We start from the raw sequence: 21369 nt of genomic DNA, 5'->3' as shown, positions 1-21369 counted from the left end.
TTTCCCACTTTGTGAAACACCCCTCCTCCGGATGCTGGAGCAAGGATGTCACATCAAACTCTGCCTGCTGCCTGCTGTAATTTGGTTCTGAAATCCCAAGGAGCTACCAGGGCAGTGACTGTAGCTCAAGAGGATGCCATGTTACCCAGCAGTGGGCCCGCTGTCTGACACTCATAGAAGCCAACACTAGGGCACAGGCTTTTGACAAAAGAAAAAGCTTTATTGAGAATGGACTGCAAGGAGACAGGAGGCAACGCTTAATTCTGCCTCCCTGAGCTGGGGGTGGGTCCGGCTTTTATGGCACTCCTAGTAGGTCCCAGGTGATGCCAGCGTAGGTGGCTGGCCAGGTTTCTGGGAAGGACGAGAAGGTGGAAGCGTCTCCCATTGTGCACACCTGGGCAATTCTGGCTCTGTGTCAGCTTAGTAACTTCAGCATTGGTTAACTGGCTTGAGCTGGTAATGCCAAGGCTGAGGTTCACTCCTGGAACTCTGAGCTGCCTAAACCTTTGGCTCTTCTTTTGATGGCTTCTGAGACACCCAAATACCAAATGCTCAAATTTGGTTTTTTAATTATTCAACTTTTGTTTTCTTTCTTTGAGATGGAGTCTCTCTCTGCTGCCCAGACTAGAGTGCAATGGTGCTATCTCAGCTCACTGCAACCCTCTGCCTCCTGCGTTCAAGCGATTCTCATGCTTCAGCATCCCGAGCAGCTGAGATTACAGGTGTATGCCACCACGTCCGGTTAGTTTTTGTATTTTTAGTAGAGACAGGGTTTTGCCATGTTGGCCAGGCTGGTCTTGAACCCCTGACCTCAGGTGATCCACCCACCTCGGCCTCCCAAAGTGCTGGGATTACAGGCGTGAGCCACCACGCTCGGCCTGCACTTGCATTTCTAAAACCAAAGACATTTTCTTTAATAACTGCGATACCATCGGTGATGATCACCTAATAAAATTAACAATTCAACATTACTTAATGCCCAGCCCATGTTCAAGTTTCCCTGTATGTGCCAGCAATGCCTCCAGGTGGCTGGTTTGTCTGAAGGATGGAGGCCAGGGCCATGCTCAGAGGCTGTTGAGCAGATGCTGGGCTTCCCCGCCGGCCCGTGTGCAGCGAGGCAGGATGACGGCACCCGTCAGGCGGTTCCCAACAGCACAGACGTTCAGTCCTGTGCCTGCCAAGCATGGCACTGTGTGTTTGCAGGTCCGCTCTGTAGACTCTGTGTTCAGGGAGTGAAGGAATCTGCGCTAACCACCACTGCACCCCCGACGGTGATGCACGCCCAGCACAGGGGGAGGAGCTGTCCGCAGCCGGGCTGTAGTCCCAGTCCCGATTCTGAAGTGGGTCAGGTTTTCAACCCTGGTCTACCAGTTAACTAGTTGGTTTGTTAACCAGGTAGTTATCCTCTAATACAAACTACTTATCCTGTCTGGGCCTCCATTTCTTCATCTGCGAAGTGGGGTGATGGCATGAGCTCACAGAATACTGTGCAGATAAATATGAAGCAGAGCCCAGCCTGGTACCCCAAAACTCTTTATCTGGTACCTCTACAGAGACACACCCCGTTAAGGATGGCAGGAAGCACACCCTCTGAAGCCTCCGGCTGGGGTGTGTGCACTCCTGGGATACACGGTGACAAGCAGGAAGAAACACCATGCCTCCCCGAGAGGCTCACTTAAGGAGAGCACAGGGTTTACAATGACACCTTCAGCTGCTGGGAGCCACATTCTCTCCTCCCAGCCTTGGGGGCTACTCTGTAGTACACTTTGGAAAGCACTGCATTAAGTCAGAGGAGAATGTGGAGGCTTTGGGATAAGAAGCCTCTGGGATTCCTTCCTGAAGTGGCTGTCCCCTGTGCGCTCCCGGGGCTCACTGTGCATACCTCTTACCCACTGGCACTGCCCCCAAATGCTCCTTTAAACAGGTCCCTGGGGCCCCGTGCTCCATGCCCATAGGGAAGCCCAGGTGACATCCTCTGGCTCCACCTACAGGCTGCCTTTCGGATAAGACCTGGTTGTTTCCAAAACCCTGAGGATTCAGTGTGTAAGTGGGTTCTGGGATAGCAAATACAATTCTTTTTTTTTTTCCTTTTTGAGACGGTCTTGCTTTGTTGCTCATGCTGGAATGCAGTCTTGACCTCCTAAGCTCAAGCAATCCTCCTGCATCAGCCTCCCCAGCAGCTGGATTACAGGCGCACACCACCCTGTCTGGCTAATTTTTGTATTTTTTGTAGAGATGGGGTTTCACCATGTTGCCCAGGCTGATCTCAAACTCCTGCCTGCCTCAGCCTCCCAAAGTGCAGGTGTGAGCCACCGTGCCCAGCCTACCCTGGTAATTTGTCAAAGGAACCCTTAAGTGGTAAAGGGAGAAGAGGAACGGCCCAGCCTTTGTGGGGGAGCCCTTCCAGGTCAGACACATCATCTGCTCCTGCCTGTCCTCACCTCCCTCTGAACGAGACTGCAGGCTCCTGGGGTGCAAGCCCCAGCCCCAGTGCTTGCTAATTGCAACATCTTTGGCGTGTTTCTGCCTCTCAGCCTGTTTTCTGTTCTGAAAGTCAAGGCCTGTACTGATGCCTCACTAAGGTGGACTAAATGTGCTAAGACTTGTGACACAGGGCTGGAGCCTGGGGCCGAGGGTACGAGGGCTGTGGTAGGGCAGGCCTGGGCTCTTTGTGTCAGAAATTCTCCAGCGGGGTTCCTGGTATCCACATGTCCTGGACGGCTGTTAGACATACGAGTTCTCAGGCTCCTTCCTAGAGCAGTGCAGTCAGAAGCACCGGGGCCCAGCCGGCTGCAGCATGGCCTTCCAGGTGATTCTAATGCACCCTCAAGCCTGAACAGCTGGGCAGATGGATAATTTTAAAGGCAGGGACTTTCTGAAACATAGCAGATTCATTTTCTGGAGGCAGAAGAGAACCAAATGCGTTAGCAGGAAGAATGCGATTCCTGTGTTAGAACCAAACCCTCTGAATCTCACAGGACCTGACGCTGACTGCCACTGATGCTGTGTAATGCTTTCCTGCACACTTCTCACAGTCCAACAATGCTGAGGCTGTTGGAGAAAGACATGGCAGGTTTTGGTTGTCTTATGAAAGCAACTGAGGCTCAGAGATCCCAGTCATCTGCTGGGCACCTACCATGGGCCAGACCTAACGACGTCAAATGCCACACAGATGAGAAACAGGATGGTCTCAGGAGGACAGGACACCCAGGGTGCAGCCATCATCCCCATTCCACAGCTGTTCCCCTGCCCACCCGCGAGTGCCAGACTGAAAACCGAACCCACCTTTACCCCCATGCTTGCTGCTTCAGAATCTTTTTAGCACACAGTTTTACGGATCGTGGTAATTGTCTTAGATGGAGATAAACATTATGCAGTATGCGTTTGATTTTAGCCTAACTAGAATCAATTGGCTTTATTTTTTTCAACTGGCCTTATTATGTACTTTGCCTTGTGATGATTATTTCCTGATGCATTTTTTTCCTAGAGCTCATAATTTCAACTATGTCATCGAATGCTACCTTATTTCTAAAACATTTCATAGTTTAAATCTTTCTCTTATTTATCCTCCTAACTGTAAGTTAGCGCTTACATAATTAACATCTCCATTTTCCAAATAAGAAAACAGAGACTCAGAGAGGTCACAAGTAGCAGGATCAAGTTTAATACATGTTTATTGAGCAGTGCCTGGATCCTGATCACCAGCTCCTGTGACAACTGAGATAATGATTTTATAATGACGGGTGGCTCAGTGAGACTCTGACTGCATCTGCTGCATGACAAATGATCTACAAAGAGTATGCCTGGCACACTGGAGGGGCTGGGCGGGGGAACGCAGTGAAAGCAGTACCAGGTAGCAGAGCATCTCACAGATCCATTTATTCATGCCATGAAGTAAATGGTACTCATACAAGTGTACAGTGATGGTCCACGTGCCCCATCTAACACGGCTTGCTCAAATTTACAGGCAGACTGATGTTTTCTTTCACAGGTACTCCAAGTAAGCTGGTTAATGATGATCATGAGCAGACGCTGCAGCTTTTGAAAGAGATGCATACATAAATACAATTTAAGAAGGAAGGAACAAGTAGGATGTAATTTATTATACAAGTATCAAAAAAAGTTGATTAACAGTCCAAAAGTACAGATGACACCTTGCAATAGTATTAAAAAGTAGGATTATTTCTATATGGAACACCCAGTGTGCCTAAGGGTTCACGTAATGACAGCAGACCGGCAGCCACCCACAGCACTAAGAAGACAGGGCAGGGAAACACCTCTTCCTCAAACTCAGGTAGCCAGTCCTGGGTTTGTGCAACACTCAAATGGCTACAGTTTCATTGGCACTAGGGCATAAATTTCTAAGATGCTTTCTTTCAAAATACATTAAAGGCCAGGTGCGGTCACACCTGTAATCCCAGTACTATGGGAGGCCAAGGCGATCACCTGAGGTCAGGAGTTCGAGACCAGCCTGGCCAACATGGTGAAACCCCATCTCAATTAAAAATACAAAAATTAGCCGGGTATGGTGGTGGATGCCTGTAATCCCAGCTACTTGGGAGGCTGAGGCAGGGGAATCGCTTGAACCCAGAAGGCAGAGGTTGCAGTTAAGGAGGGAACTTCTAGGACAGCACACTGGCACGGCTCACTCGTGCTTCCCTGCTGGTGATGTTGACTACCTCTAGTTAACAATTCATTCCTCTATTACTCCCGGAAGTTTTACTTGATCCACCTGACTATAAAAAACAGAAATTCTTATCCTTCAGGCATTAAAAAAAGCAGAAATTCAGAATTCTTTTTTCCAGCATGCATAGCAAACTTCAAGTTGTGAAGCATTTCGACTGCATCTTACATGTTTACTGAACCATGTATCAATTTCAATTCAGAACAATGATATACCTTGTCCTGAAAAGACATGGGGTTTTCCATTCCCAACCATTTTAAGAAGCAAAAACTTACCTTTCGCAGCCTTCTTTCTTTTATCTAAAATAAAAGGAAGGAAAAAAATCAGTCATATCAATGCTTCACAAAAATACCTTTGTCAAAACTAACATTTAGCTGAAGGCATCATAGCTTAGGTAAAGCAATTATAGGAAGCTTTCAGAAAGTATGTCTCATAGCCAAGAAATGGTAAAATTCCTACCAAAGATGTTCTAGGAACAGCTAAGAGCCCTTTCAAAGTTGCAGGGCTCCTTACCCTCTACAATGTCCTAAACGCCAGTCTTGCAGCATCAAGTTTTCTTTCTTTCATCTTTGTAATCAATGGCTTAGTTACATGTGATTGGGCCGCACTGCTCTGTGCTACTGAGAACCAAGTGGTTCTTCCTCCCTTCTGAATTTTATTACACACAAATTTCAAATATTCAGAACAGTTGAAAGGGTGCAATGAAATACCACATACCATGAAACCATACCTTAGATATTTAAGCCTTCATCTCTTAAAACGAATACCAGTTTCACACCTAAGAAAACTCACAATTCTCTGATATTAAAGTCTTGTTCAAATTTCCCCAATTGGCCCAGGTGTTGTGACTCACGCTTGTAATTCCAGCACTTTGGGAAGCCAAGACTGGAGGATTGTTTGAGCCCACGAGTTTCAGACCAGCCTGGGCAACATGGCAAAACCTCATCGCTACCAAAAAAACAAAACAAACAAACAAAAAAACAAAACAAAACAAAAAAAGTACAAAAAAAAGTTTGCCAGGTGTGGTGGTGTTAGGTAGTGACAGGTGCCTGTGGTCCCAAATAGTTGGGAGGCTGAGGTGGGAGAACCACCTGAGCCCAGGAGGTTGCGGTTGCAGTGAGCCATGACTGTGCCATTGCATTCCAGCCTGGGCACTGGAGTGAGACTGTTTCAAAAAAAAAAAAAAAGAGGTAAAAAAATTCCCATTGTCCCCAAAAGTCTTTTACAGCTGACACGTGCTCCCTGTGTTTTTACAAAGGACTGCAGATAGTTCTGATGTTCATACCTAGTTAAGACCCATAGTTCCTTTACAATGTGAATTGTAATTCTTTTTGAAAATACTTTTCTTCCTGACCCCAAAAAAAATCAAACATAAAGAAACGTACCGGCGGCATGGAGTTTATAAAAGATGAAGCCCATCAGCCCCATTCCTACCCAAATCTCCTGGTAAACTTCAGTATAGTAGGGTTTCAAGGGGAGCCACATATTTTTAATAAAATTTTGAAGCATCTGAAAATGAACACAGGGATTAGAAATTAAAATGATTATTGTTCTAAAGCTAACTGGTAAGAGATTTTAATTTGTTAAGTTCAACCCTATTTCCCACAATTACCCAACAGGGAGCCTTGCCTGTGCTAGGCCTGTTCTGCACTCACACTTTTTTTTTTTTTTTTTTTTTGAGACGGAATCTTGTTCTTGTTGCTCAGGCTGGATTGCAAGGGCATGACCTCAGCTCACTGCAACCTCCTCCGCTTCTGGGGTTCAAGTGATTCTCCTGCCTCAGCCTCCCAAGCAGCTGGGATTACAGGTGCCCACCACCACGCCCAGATAATTTTTTGTATTTTTAGTAGTGACGGGGTTTCACTATGTTGATCAGGCTAGCACGAACTCCTGACCTCAGGCGATCCACCCACCTCGGCTTCCCAAAGTACTAGGATTACAGGCATGAGCCACCACACCTGGCCATTTTTTTTTTTTAGACAGAGTTTCACTCTTGTTGCGCTGGCTGGAGTGCAATGGTGCAATCTTGGCTCACTGCAACCTCTGCCTCCCGGATTCAAGGAATTCTCCTACTTCAGCCTCCTGAGTAGCTGGGATTACAGGCATGTGCCACCATGCCTGGCTAATTTTGTATTTTTAGTAGAGATGGGGTTTCTTCATGTTAGTCAGGCTGGTCTCGAACTCCCGACCTCAGATGATCCGCCCGCCTTGGCCTCTCAAAATGCTGGGATTATAGGCATGAGCCACTGTGCCTGGCTCTTTAACAGCATTTTAAAGTGTTCTACATACTTATTTCCTACACTGCTTCCCACCCCTATAAAGTGGGCACTTGGAGAAAGCCGCCCACAATCCTGTAGGAGGTTGGCAGGACTGCCCACACCGAGTCTGTATGCCATGCTCCGATGATGAGGACCTGCCTCCAACACCACTTTCCTGCCCTTCCCTATGAGCGGACTTATTTAGGCAAGGACAGTGGTGAAGACTGGCCCAAGGTGTGACCTTGCAGGATGTGACTGTGTCCTTCTCCTGGAACACCTTGCAGATATGTCCGTCCTCAAATTTCCTGTCCTTAAACTGTCCTCGAATGCTCTGATAAATTGTGAGTTTCCAAGAAACCAAGAGCCCTGCTTTGAGAATGTGCCACAGATGATCCAAACAAAACCCAGAGGAGGTTTCTGGAGGCCCCACACTAGAAGAGTTCAGAGGCATGGAGTGAATCCCTCATCTCTCGGCAACGACTAGGAAGGAGGCACCGTACAGGACCAGTGGGTTTGGAAGCTTGGGAATCCTGGGCTCCAACATCAGCTCTGCCTGCGCAGCTCTCAACTGTGGGCCAAGTCCCTTTCGCCATTATTTCGGAGGTTTCCTATTCCGTGAAACATGGATACCTCCACTTGTCTCCACAGGGCTCTCAATGCAATTCAAGGAGGAACCTAATGGACCCAGCCTAGCGCCTAGTATGGAATAAAAATTCAGAGAATGGGCCAGGCACGGTGGCTCACGCCTGTAATCCCAGCACTTTGGGAGGCCGAGGCAGGCAGATCATGAGGTCATTATATCGAGACCATCCCGGCTATGGTGAAACCCCGGCTCTACTAAAATACAAAAAATTAGCCAGGTGTGGTGGTGTGTGCCAGTTACTCAGGAGGTTGAGGCAGGGGCATTGCTTGAACCTGGGAGACAGAGGTTGCAGTGAGCTGAGATCATGCCACTGCACTCCAAATGGAGCACGACTCTGTCTCAAAAAAAAAAAAAAAAAAAAAAAAAAAAATTCAGAAAACAAAACGGACTGGGCATGGTGGCTCCTGCCTGTAATTCCAGCATTTTGGGAGGCTGAGGCAGGCAGGTCTCTTGAGGTCAGGAGTTCGAGACCAGCCTGGACAACATGGTGAAATATCATCTCTACTAAAAATACAAACATTACCTGGGCGTGGTGGTGTGTGTCTGTAATTTCAGTTACTGGGGAGGCTGAGACAGGAGAATCGCTTGAACCCAGGAGGCGGAGGTTGCAGTGAGCAGAGATCACGCCACTGCACCCCTGCACTACAGCCTGGGCAACAAATCGAGATTCTCTCTCAAAAAATTCAGTGAATGATCACAGCAGTAACAGAATTGCTATAAATATATAGTTGATGGCTATAATTAACACTAAGCCACTGAGATTCTAACACAAGGAAGACTTAAGATGCCCTCATTTAGGCCAGGGAGGGGCTTTGGACAGAGCAAGGTCAGATGAGGGTCTAGAAGGAAAAGGGCAAAGTAAACTGGGAGAGTGCGATGGCTACGGTAAGAAGGGACTAAAGAGGCTGGGTGCAGTGGCTCACACCTGTAATCCCAGCGCTTTGGGAGGCTGAGGTGGGCGAATCACCAGGTCGAGAGATCGAGACCACCCTGGCCAACATGGTGAAACTCTACCTCTACTAAAAATACAAAAATTAGCTGGGCGTGGTGGCGTGTACCTGCAATCCCAGCTACTTGGGAGGCTGAGACAGGAGAATCACTTGAACCCGCGAGGCGGAGGCTGCAGTGAGCTGAGATCGTGCCATTGCACTCCAGCCTGGCGACAGAGTGAGACTCCGTCTCAAAAAAAAAAAAAAAAAAAAAAAAAAAAAAAAAAAAGTTGGCCGGGCACGGTGGTTCACACCTGTAATCCCAGGCACTTTGGGGGACCGAGGAGGGTGGATCACGAGGTCAGGAGATGGAGACCATCCTGGCCATGGTGAAACCCCGGTCACTACTAAAATACAAAAAAATTAGCTGGGCATGCTGGCGTGAGACTGTAGTCCCAGCTACTTGGGAGGCTGAGGCAGGGGAATCGCTTGAACCAGGGAAGCGGAGGTTGCAGTGAGCCAAGATTGTGCCGCCGCACTCCAGCCTGGAGACAGAGCAAGACTCCGTCTCAAAAAAAAAAAAAAAGAGAAAAAAAAGAGAAGGAACTAAAGAAACTGAGTCATCCTGACATTTTGCTCAGGGCCCAGGCATCCTGGTATGGTCTCCTTACAAAGTTACCCTTGGTCCCCAATACAACAGGGGCCCTGCTATACAGTAGACTACCTTTCCCCCTCCTTCCCTTTGACTTTAGTTGCCATATTTGCCTGGACAAGTGACATGTTCCCAATACGGAATAAAATGAGGGCCCCGCCTGTCTCCACCTGAGTCCATTCTGTCCAGGCATATTTCCTAGCTCTGTCAGTTTTACAGCATCAGATCTTTTAAAACTCCATCCTATTCATAGGTCAAACGGGTGTCTATTGTATCCATCTAAACCTGCAAAGTTCTGGCACATTACATTAAGGGCAAACTATTACCTGACCTTACACTGGAAACGCGAAACGTCTGACCCGCGAGTTCCATACAGTTTCAATCATCAACATACGATCTCGTTTCAGTTTCCCTGCCGCCTCACCCAAGTCCTTCTCGTCTACAACATAACGTGGAGGACAGGTGTGGTGCAAGGAAACCTGAGTTATAACGGAGAGAAGGCACTGGACGTGGAGTCAGAGTTCTTGGCCTGGACTCTGGCTTCTCTGCCTGCGTGGCCTCTAGGTTGGGCAGCTGAACCTCTCAAGGCCAGGGTACGCTATCAAAAGCAGGCGAGAACACAGGGGCACCCAGCGCGGCGCGGGCCGGGCGATGCTTTCCTCCGGCAGCCGACCCAGGCCTCCTTCCCTTTAGAGAAGGGGAGGCAGGGCGGAAAGGCTGGCGCGTGCCGGCGGACGGGTGGGATCCCAAGGTCAGCGGAGGCCAAGGCAGCTTCTCGCCCTCCCGCCCCCGCCGTCTCGCACCTCGGGGGCCAGGGCCAGGTCCCCGCACTCACCTTGGCGCAGCAAAGACAGCTCAGGGGGCACCACAAATCCGCACCCAACTGAGAAAGGTCGCCGAGCAGGGGCTGCCGGGAAGGCGGAAGCAGCAGCGACGCCGCAAGGCCAGAGTGCCTCCCCCGGCCGCGACGGTGCACCACAGCGCCCCCGGCGGTCGCCCTGGTGCCGCAGGCAAGAAGGGACGGGGAGAGGGTGCGTTGGGGGTGTGCCGCGTGTGTCACGCAGGGTGGCTAACCCTCCACATCTTGCCACGACTGATGGGTTTCCTGGGACGTGGGACTTTCAACGCGGAAACCGGGAAAGTTCTAGACAAACCGGGAGAGCTGGTTAGCCTAAGAAAAGGGACCTTTTTTACTGTTATGTTAAAGTAAGCCAAGTCTCCCATTTTAGTGGTGTGTTTTGATCCTTTGTGTTGTTGTTTGGCTCTGCATGTATAATATATATACACACATACATATACATATATGTACACACATAGACACACATAGAGACACACACACATTTTGAGACGGAATCTCACTCTGTCGTCCAGGCTGCAGTGCAGTGGCGTGATCTCAGCTCACTGCAACCTCTGCCTCCTGGGTTCAAGCGATTCTCGTCCCTCAGCCTCCTGAGTAGCTGGGATTACAGATGCCCGTCACTACACTGGGCTAATTTTTGTATTGTTAGTAGAAACTGGGTTTCACCATGTTGGCCAAGCTGGTTTTGAACTCCTGACCTCAGGTGATCCACCTGCCTCAGCCTCCCAAAGTGCCGCGATAAAAGACGTGAGCCACCGCGCCCGGCCTGCTCTGCATATTTTTATATCTGTATTCTGTGCATATTCTTCTTAACAGATAATATAAAACTTCCACAGGGGCTCCAGACACGACTTAATAGTCTTTAAAAAAAACAGAATTTTTTTTTCCAGAAATGTTTTCCAGTAGAGAACTAGAAATCATAAAACAATTTAGCAGGCAGATCACCTGAGGTCATAGGTTTGAGACCAGCCTGACCAGTATGGCGAAACCCCATCTCTACTAAAAATACAAAAATTAGCCAGGCACGGTGGTGGGCACCTGTAATCCTAACTACTTGGGAAACTGGGGCAGGAGAATCGCTTGAACCTGGGAGGCAGAGGTTGTAGTGAGCCAAGATGGTGCCACTGTATTCCAGCTTGGGTGACAGAGTGAGATTCTGTTTCAAACAATCAAACAAAACAAAAAAAATTAAATGAGTTTGGCGGATTAGACAGTTGAAGAATTACTGAGCTGCAAGATAGAAGAAGCCATTCAGAAAATAAGAAGATACAGCAGGAAACGCCATCATATAGGTAACTGGTGTCTTAGAAGGAAGTAAAAGAGGTGGGGAAGAAATATTTGAAGAACTAATGGCTGAGAATTTTCCAAAAGTGATGAGAAAAACATCATGCCAAAGATTCCAAAAGCCTTCCAGAAACCAAGCAGGCAGATAAATAAAAATAAATCAATACATTGAAATCTCACAATAAAAAGGTAAAGATAAAATCTCAAAGAAAATAACTGCCAACCAAGAATTGTATACACAAGGAGACTGGCATTCAGGAAAGAAGGTAAACTATAGTTTAGGACAAACCATGAATGAGGAAATTGTGCTGGGCATGGTGTCTTACCCTTGCAATCCCAACACTTTGGGAGGACTGCTTGAGCCCAGCATTTCGTGACCAGCCTGGGCAATATACTAAGATCTCATCTCTAAAGAAAAAAAAAGAGGAAATTGTTAGGTTTTGAAGGGAAGGCGAAGGTTAAAGACAGACAAAGAGACAAACAGAGAGCGAGAGAGCGAGAGAGAGAGAGAGAGAGAGAGAGAGAGAGTTAGTTGGTGGCTTCAACAGCAACACAGGTTTATTGCCAGCAAAACCCTGTGGAGGGGGGAACCAGCTTAGTGCCAGAGCCCACTGCTGCTTAGAGGCTGGGGCAATTATAGGTCTGGGCTGGAGGGTCTGGACAGTATGGCTTGCTGCCTGGCAGGATGTGATAAGGCTGTTCCTGCAGTCAGGCACTTGGGCAGGATGTTTCTCACGGTTGGAGTCCCCAAGGAATGTATCACTGACTAGGGTCTGTGAAATGGTGGGGGGTTTATAAAATGGTGTAGCTAGGACTGAAAAAATCACGAGCAGATCCACAGTAAAATAAATGTTCATTATTCAGGCACAGTGAAAATGAGCTCAGATGTGTCAAGTTAAAATAATAAAAAGGTTCAGGATCCAATTAAAATAGTTTATTTTTTTCCCCTGAGACTGAGTCTTGCTCTGTTGCCCAGGCTAGAGTACAGCGGTGTGATCTCAGCTTACTGCAACCTCTACCTCCCAGGTTCAAGCGATTCTCTTGTCTCAGCCTCCAGAATAGCTGGGTTTACAGGTGCACCACCACACCTGGCTAATTTTTGTATTTTTAGCAGAGATGGGGTTTCACCCTGCTGGCCAGGCTGGTCTTGAATTCCTGACCTCATGATCCACCAGCCTCGGCCTCCCAAAGTGCTGGGATTATAGGTGTGAGACACCACACCCAGCCAGGATCCAGTAAAATAATTTCTTTTTTTTTTTTTAGAGTTCTCTTTTTAAAAAAAAAAAAAAAAAAAAAAAAAGAATGAATGAGAGGAAGAAAGAGGAAGAGGAAGAGGGAGAGAGAATGGAAGTGTTGCTTTAATGCCCAGGCTAGAATGCAGTCTAAAAATGGGTATTGAAAACCTCTTTTATACCAATACTTGTGCTTAATAATGGAGACAGGAAAAAAATGAGGGAAGAAAATAACAAACAAGCAGCCAATCAATATTTCATTTAAACCTGTAAGTAAGTGTGATGTGGTGCTGATAAGAGTGTATATTTTGTGTATTTAAAGTGGAGAGTCCCATAAATGTTTATTAAGTTTACTTGTTCCAAATCCGAGTTCAAGTCCTGGATATCCTTGTTAATTTTCTGTCTCATTGATCTGTCTAATATTGATGTTGAAGTCTCCCACTATTATTTTGGGGGAGTTTAAGTCTCTTTATAAGTCTTATGTATCTGGGTGTTCCTGTATTGGGTGCGTATATATTCAGGATCGTTAGCTCTTCTTGTTGCATTGATCATTTTACCGTTATGTAATGTCCTTCTTTGCCTCTTTTGATCTTTGTTGCTTTAAAGTCTATTTTACCAGAGGCGAGAATTGCAACTCCTGCTTTTTATTTATTTATTTTTGCTTTCCATTTGGTTGGTAAATCTTTCTCCATCCCGTTGAGTCTTTGTGTATCCTTGCATATGAGTCTGGATGCAGCATACCAATGGGTTTTGGCTGTGTCTTTTGATTGGGGGATTTAGTCGATTTAAATTTAGGATTAATAATATATGTGAGTTTAATACTGCCATTTGATGTTAGCTGGCTGTTTTGCCCATTAGTTGATGTAAATTCTTCATTATGTTGATGCTCTTTACTTTTTGGTATATTTTTGGAAAGGCTGATACTGGTTGTTCCTTTCTATGTGTAGTGGTTCTTTCAGAAGCTCTTGTAAAGCAGGCCTGGTGGTGATGAAATCTCTGAGTGCTTGGCTTGTTCATAAAAGATTTTATTTTTCCTTCGCTTTTGAAACTTAGTTTGGCTGGATGTAAAATTCTGGGTTGCAAGCTCTTTTCTTTAAGGATGTTGAATATTGGCCCCCACTCTCTTCTGGCTTGTAGGGTTTCTGCTGAGAGATCTGCTGTAAGTCTGATAGGCTTCCCTTTGTGGGTAACCTGACCTTTCTCTCTAGCTGCCCTTAATATTTTCTCTTTCATTTCAACCCTGGTGAATCTGATGATTATGTGCCTTGAGGTTGGTCTTCTTGAGGAATATCTTTGTGGTGTTCTCTGTATTACCTGGAGTTGAATATGTCCTGACTTGCTAGGTTGGGAAAGTTTTCCTGAATAATATCCTGAAGCGTATTTTCTAGCTTGGATTGATTCTCTTCGTCACATTCAGGTACACCTATCAAACGCAGATTAGGACTTTTCACATAGTCCCATATTTCTTGGAGACTTTGCTCGTTCCTTTTTATCCTTTTTTCCCTAATCTTGTCTTCTCGTTTTATTTCATTAAGTTGGTCTTCGACCTCTGATATCCTTTCTTCTGCTTGATCAATTCGGCTGTTAAAACTTGTGCATACTTTGCGAAGTTCTCGTTTTGTTTTTCAGCTCCATTAATTCACTTATATTCCTCTCTGTCTATTCTCGTTAGCATTTCGTCAAACCTTTTTTCAACGTTCTTAGTTTCTTTGCATTGGGTTAGAACAAGTTCTTTTAACTCACAGAAGTTTCTTATCAACCACCTTTTGAAGCCTGCTCTGCTAATGGAACACACTCGTTCTCCATCAGGCCTTGTTCTGTTGCTGATGAGGAACTGTGATCCCCTGTAGAGAGAGAGGCATTCTGATTTTGGGTATTCTCAGCCTTTTTAGGCTGGTTTCTTCCCTTCATTATAAATTTATCCATCTGTTGTCTTTGTAATTACCGACTTTCTAATTAGGTTTCTGAGTGGACTTCCAACTTGTTGATTCCCAGCGCTAAAATCTGAGCAACCCACTGTGCCGGCTAAAGCAGTGGTGTTAAGATTGATGGTGCTTTTCTGACTCTGCACCAAGAAGCGCCGCACCGAGGCGCTGGCAAAACCGCCACGCGGCCCACAAGAGTCGTGCTGGCGACCCGTGGGGCTCCTCCGCTGGGAATCTCCTTGTCCGTGAGCAACAAAAATTCGTCTGAAATTGTGGCGTCCTCTCGTTCTCTGTGCTTTCACTGGGAGCTACAATCCCGAGCTGCTAGTGATCAGCCATCTTAGATCTCTCTCCAAAATAATTTATTCAAGCACAAAGTGTGAGGGTGTCTGGATACAAGTGAACACCAAAGAATGGTGATCAGGGCTCTTGATGTGGGAAAAAGGATCATTCATACAGGCAAAAGCAGGTGCTGAAAACTGAGTTACATTTTCCATACAAAGGCTAACATAAATAGAAGACTTGACAACTACTGATCACAGTCTAAGGGGAACTACTTAACTTCTGCTATGGAGAGGTAACAGTTCCCAGGGTTCTCTATTGCCAATGTCACTTAGCCTAGGTTTGAATGAAGAATAGGGAGAATGGTTAATGTGTAACATCTCAACACAAAGGTCAGAAAGCAAATGTCATGCACTAGAGAAGAAAAATAGCCATGCTACCTGCCTCAGTTACCAGGGCTTAACATTTCCCCTTAGCTTAATAAATCTGGAAGGTCCTAAAATGTTCACAGATGGAAGGATGAGGGTGCAGAAGGAATGAAGAATGAACATGGTTCTGCTTGAAGGGAAAAGAGCTTAGGATCAAAGAAACTGCACGGAAAGCTTGCAAACTTGCTCTGGCAGTTCTTCAAATGTGAGTAAAAACTACCTTCTTCATAATGGTCAATAGTCTTTGCCCCTCCCTCCCTCCCTCCCTCCTTTCTTTCTTAAGACAAGGTTTCACCATTACCCAGGCTGGAGTGTAATGACACAATCTCCACTCACTGCACTCCACTCCTCAGTTCAAGTGATTCTCCCACCCCAGCCTTCCGAGTGGCTGGTACTACAGGCTCGTGCCAGCATGCCTGGTTAATTTTTGTATTTTTGGTAGAGATAGGGTTTCGCCACGTTGCCCAGGGTGGTCTTGAATTTCTGAGTTCAAGTGACACACCCGCCTTGGCCTCCCAAAGTGCTGGGATTATAGGTGTGAGCCACTGCACCTGGCTTTGTCTTTTTTGCTAGGATTCTCTCACAAGTGTACAGTGGAGTTTTCTAGAGGTCATATGACTTGTGATATTACATCAGAATGACTACAGAAATAGATTTGAGAATCCAGCTGTTTCTCATGCAACTAGACACTAAGAGATCTTTGAAAATGTAAAAGTGTCACTCCTCTCACAGATACAAAATTTTTTTTGGAAATTATAGTGATGTTTTACAGAAATACGCTCTTTAACATCAAATGGGTTTATTATTATTTTACTTTTTTTTTTTTTTTTGAGACGGAGTTTCGCTCTTGTTACCCAGGCTGGAGTGCAATGGCGCGATCTCGGCTCACCGTAACCTCCGCCTCCTGGGTTCAGGCAATTCTCCTGCCTCAGCCTCCTGAGTAGCTGGGATTACAGGCATGCGCCACCATGCCCAGCTAATTTTTTGTATTTTTAGTAGAGACGGGGTTTCACCATGTTGACCAGGATGGTCTCGATCTCTTGACCTCGTGATCCACCCGCCTCGGCCTCCCAAAGTGCTGGGATTACAGGCGTGAGCCACCGCGCCCGGCCTATTATTATTTTAAAATGAATAAAAACGTTTCTCAGTTGTAATCCCTAATAAAGTAGACATAACCCACATAAACAAAATCTCTTTAGGGTCCTCAGTAACTTTTAAGAGTGTAAAGGGGTCCTGAGACCAGACCAGGTTTGGGAATCACTGTCCTACACTAAAAATGTTTTAGACTTAAAATGACTTATAAAACTGCTGAGGACAAGAACAAGCGTTTAGGAACAACTTTAGGAAGAACATCAGGGAGAGCTGTTTCAAGACAGAGCTTCTGAACTTCAAACTAGACTTGAGATCAACAGCCTTTGCTATGTTGGCCAGGCTGGTCTTGAACTGCTGGCCTCAAGTGAGCCTCCCACCTTGGCCTCTTAAAGTGGGATTACAGGTGTGAGCCACTGTGCCTGGCCCAAGAGTTTTAATGTCTTTAGTTTCAAATCCAAAACATCCTAAGAAATGCACATCTTAAAAAAACACACAGACACAGAAACCCAAAATGTTTAAGGAAAGGGCCACTCCAGCAGATTTATTCAAAGTGCAAAATGCTGCATTTTGTGGCTAGAAAGGCTGGAGAAGACAGCAAGATACTTTGAGCACAGCTTCTGCTTTAAGGAGAGTGCTGCTTAATGGCACCAACACCGTTTCTAACTGCTCTCAGCTGTCAAGTTTTCCCTTTTTGGTGGACAGCTTAGTGAATGCAAATATGCAAAACCTTCCCAAAATACCAAGGCCCACTAGGGGTTCAGTGGCCTTCCCATGTGTTCTGGTCTAGATGTGACAAATCCATGAAGACCTGCCTGATGTCAAGTTTAACTCTGAACTTTAGACAGGAATGCAAGATGAACTTGACCAAATGAACAGGGAGCACCGAGAACTACTGAATCAAATGAAGGGCGCTCAAAGCCATTCAGTCTGTGACGATTCCGAATGTTTTTCATAATGGTCAATAGTTAACTAGTGTCTGGTCAGAACATTAACTAGTGTTTGGTCAAAAAACACTATGGCAGCTGGGCACAGTGGCTCACGCCTATAATCCCAGCACTTTGGGAGGCTGAGGCGGGTGGATCACGAGGTCAAGAGCTCGAGACCATCCTGGTCAACATGGTGAAACCCTGTCTCTACTAAAAGTACAAAAATTAGCTGGGCATGGTGGCGAGTGACTGTACTCCCAGCTACATGGGAGACTGAGGCAGGAGAATTGCTTGAACACAGGAGCCGGAGGTTGCGGTGAGCCAAGATTGCGCCATTGCACTCCAGCCTGGGTAACAAGAGCGAAACTCCATCTCAAAACAAACAAACAAAACAAAACAAAACAAACAACACTATGGCAACTTTCCAAATGGGCAAACTTCCAAACTGAAGCAGCATCAAGAGAGTATCTTTAGATGGCAGTTTAAAAAAAAAAAAAAAAAAAAACAAACACAGGAGGATCAGCTAGTAGCCCCAAAAGATCAAATAATATAGAAAATGCACCCCCCCAAAGTTTCTGAAAATCACCTTCCACTTAAAATCGTATTCATTGTGACATCAACAATGGATGATAGCACACGGGAACAGCAACATACTAGAAAAACACGTGGTAGTGAGTTCTGGAGTTGCTTCAAGTGGTTTCAATATATCTTGTAAAGTTTTGAATTATGTCCTAGCCTTAACATACAGTGTGAAGTTACACCATTTTCCAGTCAGTGCTGGATGACATACCATGAGTGTCAATTACTTTATCATTACTTTTTCTTATTTTTTGGAAAACAAGGCTGGGCATGGTGGTTCACACCTGTAGTCTCAGCACTTTGAGATGCCAAAGAAGACAGATTGCTTGAGGCCAGGAGTTTGAGAACAGCCTGGGCAACATAGCAAAACACCTGTCTCTACTAAAAATATAAAAAATTAGCTGGGTGTGGTGGTGGTGTGAGCCTGTAGCCCTAGCTATGCGGGAAGTTGTGGTGGGAGGATGACCTGAGCCCCAAATGCAGCACTGAACTCCAGCTGGACGACAGGAGTGAGACCTTGCCTCAAAAGAAAGAAAAAAAAAAGAGCTACTATATGTCATATATATAAGTACTACAAGAAATGTTGTAGCCATAAATTTGTTTACTGTTACTTTTTATAATGTTAAATGAGCTATAGTTAGTAAAATATTAGCAATCTTATGTCAATAATTCAGTGAATGGAATAAAAGTACTGGTTAAAAAAAAAAAAAAAGGAAAAACAAGTTATTTCTCCCTGGCAAAGTGTGTTGAGGCACTTTTTGGAAGCTGTCGTATTTGGCAAAGTCCTAATATGAGGTCCAGAACTCCCGGCTTGGTATGATTATGGGTTCATTCTTTGAGACACCAATATCTCAACCTACCTGGCCGACTGCTGTCTACACTGTTCTCAAACCGGCCTCTTACTTGCCACTACACGGGGCATTTTCTAGTTCTTCACTGCTCAGGCTTCACACTGCTGATTAGTGCCATGCTCTAGATCTTGCCTCTGTATTTGTTCACACGGCTCTTCCCGGAGCCCACACGGGCCAGACAGACCCTGCCTGGGATATACCCCGGGCAGGCGACCACGTCTCTCTTCTGACCCTCCCTTCCCCTGCACACGTGGCTGCCTTCCTGCGATCCTTTGCTGGATTTCTTCCGTCTGCTCCTTCTTTCGGGGAGTTTGCCAGGGCTCCGTTCTCCACCCTCACTCTTCTAGCGCTCGGCAGGGGCCATCTCAGCCTGCATCTTCTGTCCATGTGCTCGCCTGGGCGTCCTGTCCGCACCTGCGTGTGTCCAGCTGTGTGTCTGACACCGACCCCCGAGACGCGGGTTTAGGCAGGAAGATGAGTTCAGTTACGGCGCAGCTCCCCAGAATTCTCCCGGACCGTCCCCTCAGCCATCAGGGCCGCCCGGCCGCCCCTGTCATCCTGGGTCACTCCCGGTTATCCTGCAGGGGTCCGCCCACCCGGCGCCATTTTCTCCAAGACCTTCCCGACCTTCTTCTTGCCCCTCTCGCCCCCACCAGGTGCAAGGCCGCCCCGGTGCCTCCGCCCCGCGAACGGAAAGCCCTTCTCCGTTTGCCTTCCAACTCCCGACACTGAGGTGCCCGAGAAACGCCTGTAGGGCCCCGGTCCGCACGAAGCGCACAAACCTACGAGGTAGCAGCCTCCAAAGGGGGAGGCCAGGGAATGCCCAGAGGCCATTTTTTTGTACACGCAGGGGCCACTCCCGGGCCAGCCGCGGGGCTCAAGCCTCCCCTGCCGTGCTAAAAAGGCACACCCCGAACTCGCCCAGGGCGGCGGCTCCCGGCAGGCCTCGCGCGGCGGGGCGGGGCCGGCGGCACGAGGCCGAGGCAGCGCGGGCGGCACGCGCCGGGCCGGAGCCCGCCTCCACCGGCGCGCGGCGCGTTCTGATTGGGAGGCCTCATGAGGGGGCGGGGCCTCCAGGGCGCGTTCCGGCCGTCGCCTGCTCCCGCTGCGGAGCCCCGGCGGTTGAGGAGCGCCGGCGTCCGGGCGTCGAAGATGCTGCGCAAGCTCACCCTCGAGCAGATCAACGACTGGTTCACCATCGGCAAGACCGTGACCAATGTGGAGCTGCTGGGCGCGCCGCCCGCCTTCCCGGCCGAGGCGGCCAGGGAGGAGGCGCAGCGCCAGGTCGTGGCCCCTGGCGCGGGTCCCCCGGCCCAGGCTCCGGCCCTGGCCCCAGCTCCGGCCCGGCCTGCCTCGGCGTTCGGAAGGTAGGACGCGGGCGGGGCGGAGGCGGCTCGAGGGCGGCCGGGCGAGGCCCGGCGACGAGGGCTCGGGCCACGCAGCCCGTTCTCGCGAGCCCGGGCCCTCTCGCGGGGCTCCAGGGTCCCCTGGCGTCCGCTGGCGAGCGGTCACTGCACCACCCGAGCCGCGGCTGGGAGCGGTGCCGGCAAGGAAGCTCAGCTGGAGTTTTTGTGTTTGTTTTTTGTTTTTCTTTTAGTTCTTAATGTTGAAATTGAGACTAGTTTTTGAGGCACTCTTAGGTTTCCAGAAGAGTGGAGCGGAGGGCAGAGGTCCCATAGGCCCCTTCCCTCCCGCAGTTTCCCCTGCGAGCGTCTGCGACGGTGTGGCGACGGTGTGCGCAGCGGAGGCCGTCGTTACAGGAGGGCTCACGCCGGTGCTTGTGTGTGTTCTGCGGGTTTGCGCAAACGCCTCACGTCAGGCACGCAGAGGAGCTCACGGCCTGCGATCCTCTCGGCCGCACGTGCTCATGCCTCCCTGTCTCTGCACCACGTGGAAAACCACTGATGCTTCTGCTGTCTCCACCATTTTGTGTTTCCATATTCATTCCATATCCAGATTCATCTAGTTCGAATCACACAGTATGTGTAGCCATTTTGTTGGGCTTCTGACAGTTACGCATTTGAGGTTCCTCCATGCCTTTCCATGATTCCATAGCTTCTTTCCTTTTAGTACTGATTAGTATTCCACTGTCCGGATGTACCACAGTTTATCCATTCATCTACTGAATTAGAGCTTGGTTGCTTCCAAGTTACCCCCCCGCCCATGGAATCTCACTTTGTCACCCAGGCTGGAGTGCAGTGGCGTGATAGCAGCTCACTGCAACCTTCGCCTCCCAGGTTCAAGCGATTCTCCTGCCTCAGCCTCCCGAGGAGTGAGACTACAGGGACGCGCCACCACACCTGGCTAATTTTTTAAATTTTTAATAGAGACGGGGTTTCACCATGTTGGCCAGGCTGGTCTCCAACTCCTGACCTCAGGTGATCTGCCCGCCTTGGCCTTCCAAAAGTGCTGGGTTTACAGGCGTGAGCCACCGTTCCCGGCCTGCTTCCAAGTTTTGGCAAGGTTTTTGTGTGGACATTAGTTTTCAACTCATTGGGCAAATACCAAGGAGTGCAAATACTGGATCTTTGTTCAGTTTCACGAACTGCCCCCCTCCTCTCACTTTTCTTTAAGTGGCTGCCGTGAGTTATTCTGTTCACTTGATTTTGGTGGAAATAAAAAGGCAAGAGGATATCCTCTGTTTTTCGAGGAAAGACACCTGCTCCCTCCCTCTTTAAAGAAGGCCCTGGGGGAAGTGCTTCCAGCTTGGAGTATCTCCACTCTGGCTCATCCCCAAGTCCTACA

At 47.8% G+C, this 21369-nt stretch overlaps 2 protein-coding genes across 2 annotated transcripts in view; one reads left to right on the top strand and one right to left on the bottom strand.

The window, feature by feature from the left end:
• Positions 1-3659: 3659 nt before the first annotated feature.
• On the bottom strand, positions 3660-15299 carry LOC116542595. Its single transcript, XM_032267593.1, has 5 exons — positions 15258-15299; positions 14628-14704; positions 10002-10164; positions 4960-4983; positions 3660-4038 (listed from the first exon to the last, which is right to left on the bottom strand). Exons 1-5 carry the CDS (start codon positions 15297-15299, stop codon positions 3883-3885), a joined length of 462 nt encoding a protein of 153 aa, XP_032123484.1. The 3' UTR covers positions 3660-3882.
• TDRD9 (tudor domain containing 9) overlaps positions 15174-21369 on the top strand; it is a 140134-nt gene continuing 133938 nt past the window's right edge. Inside the window, exon 1 of the mRNA XM_032267563.1 lies at positions 15174-15381. Within this exon, the coding sequence (XP_032123454.1) occupies positions 15380-15381 (2 nt within the window). The 5' untranslated portion in view covers positions 15174-15379. The remainder of the gene's footprint in view (positions 15382-21369) is intronic.

Source organism: Sapajus apella, unplaced genomic scaffold (assembly GCF_009761245.1).
Source record: "Sapajus apella isolate SASKATOON/1434 unplaced genomic scaffold, GSC_monkey_1.0 scaffold170, whole genome shotgun sequence".
In the NCBI taxonomy this organism is placed as follows: Eukaryota; Metazoa; Chordata; class Mammalia; order Primates; family Cebidae; genus Sapajus; species Sapajus apella.
This window is presented reverse-complemented; position numbering and strand designations above follow the sequence as displayed.

Coding starts and splice junctions, on each gene's coding strand:
- LOC116542595 (XM_032267593.1), bottom strand. CDS start 15,299: ATGTTCATTCTTCATTCCTTCTGCACCCTCATCCTTCCATCT. Junction 14,705..15,257: donor GCACCCTCATCCTTCCATCT/GTGAACATTTTA, acceptor CTCACGGACAAG/GAGATTCCCAGCGGAGGAGC. Junction 4,984..10,001: donor GCTGTCTTTGCTGCGCCAAG/GTGAGTGCGGGG, acceptor CTTTTATTTTAG/ATAAAAGAAAGAAGGCTGCG.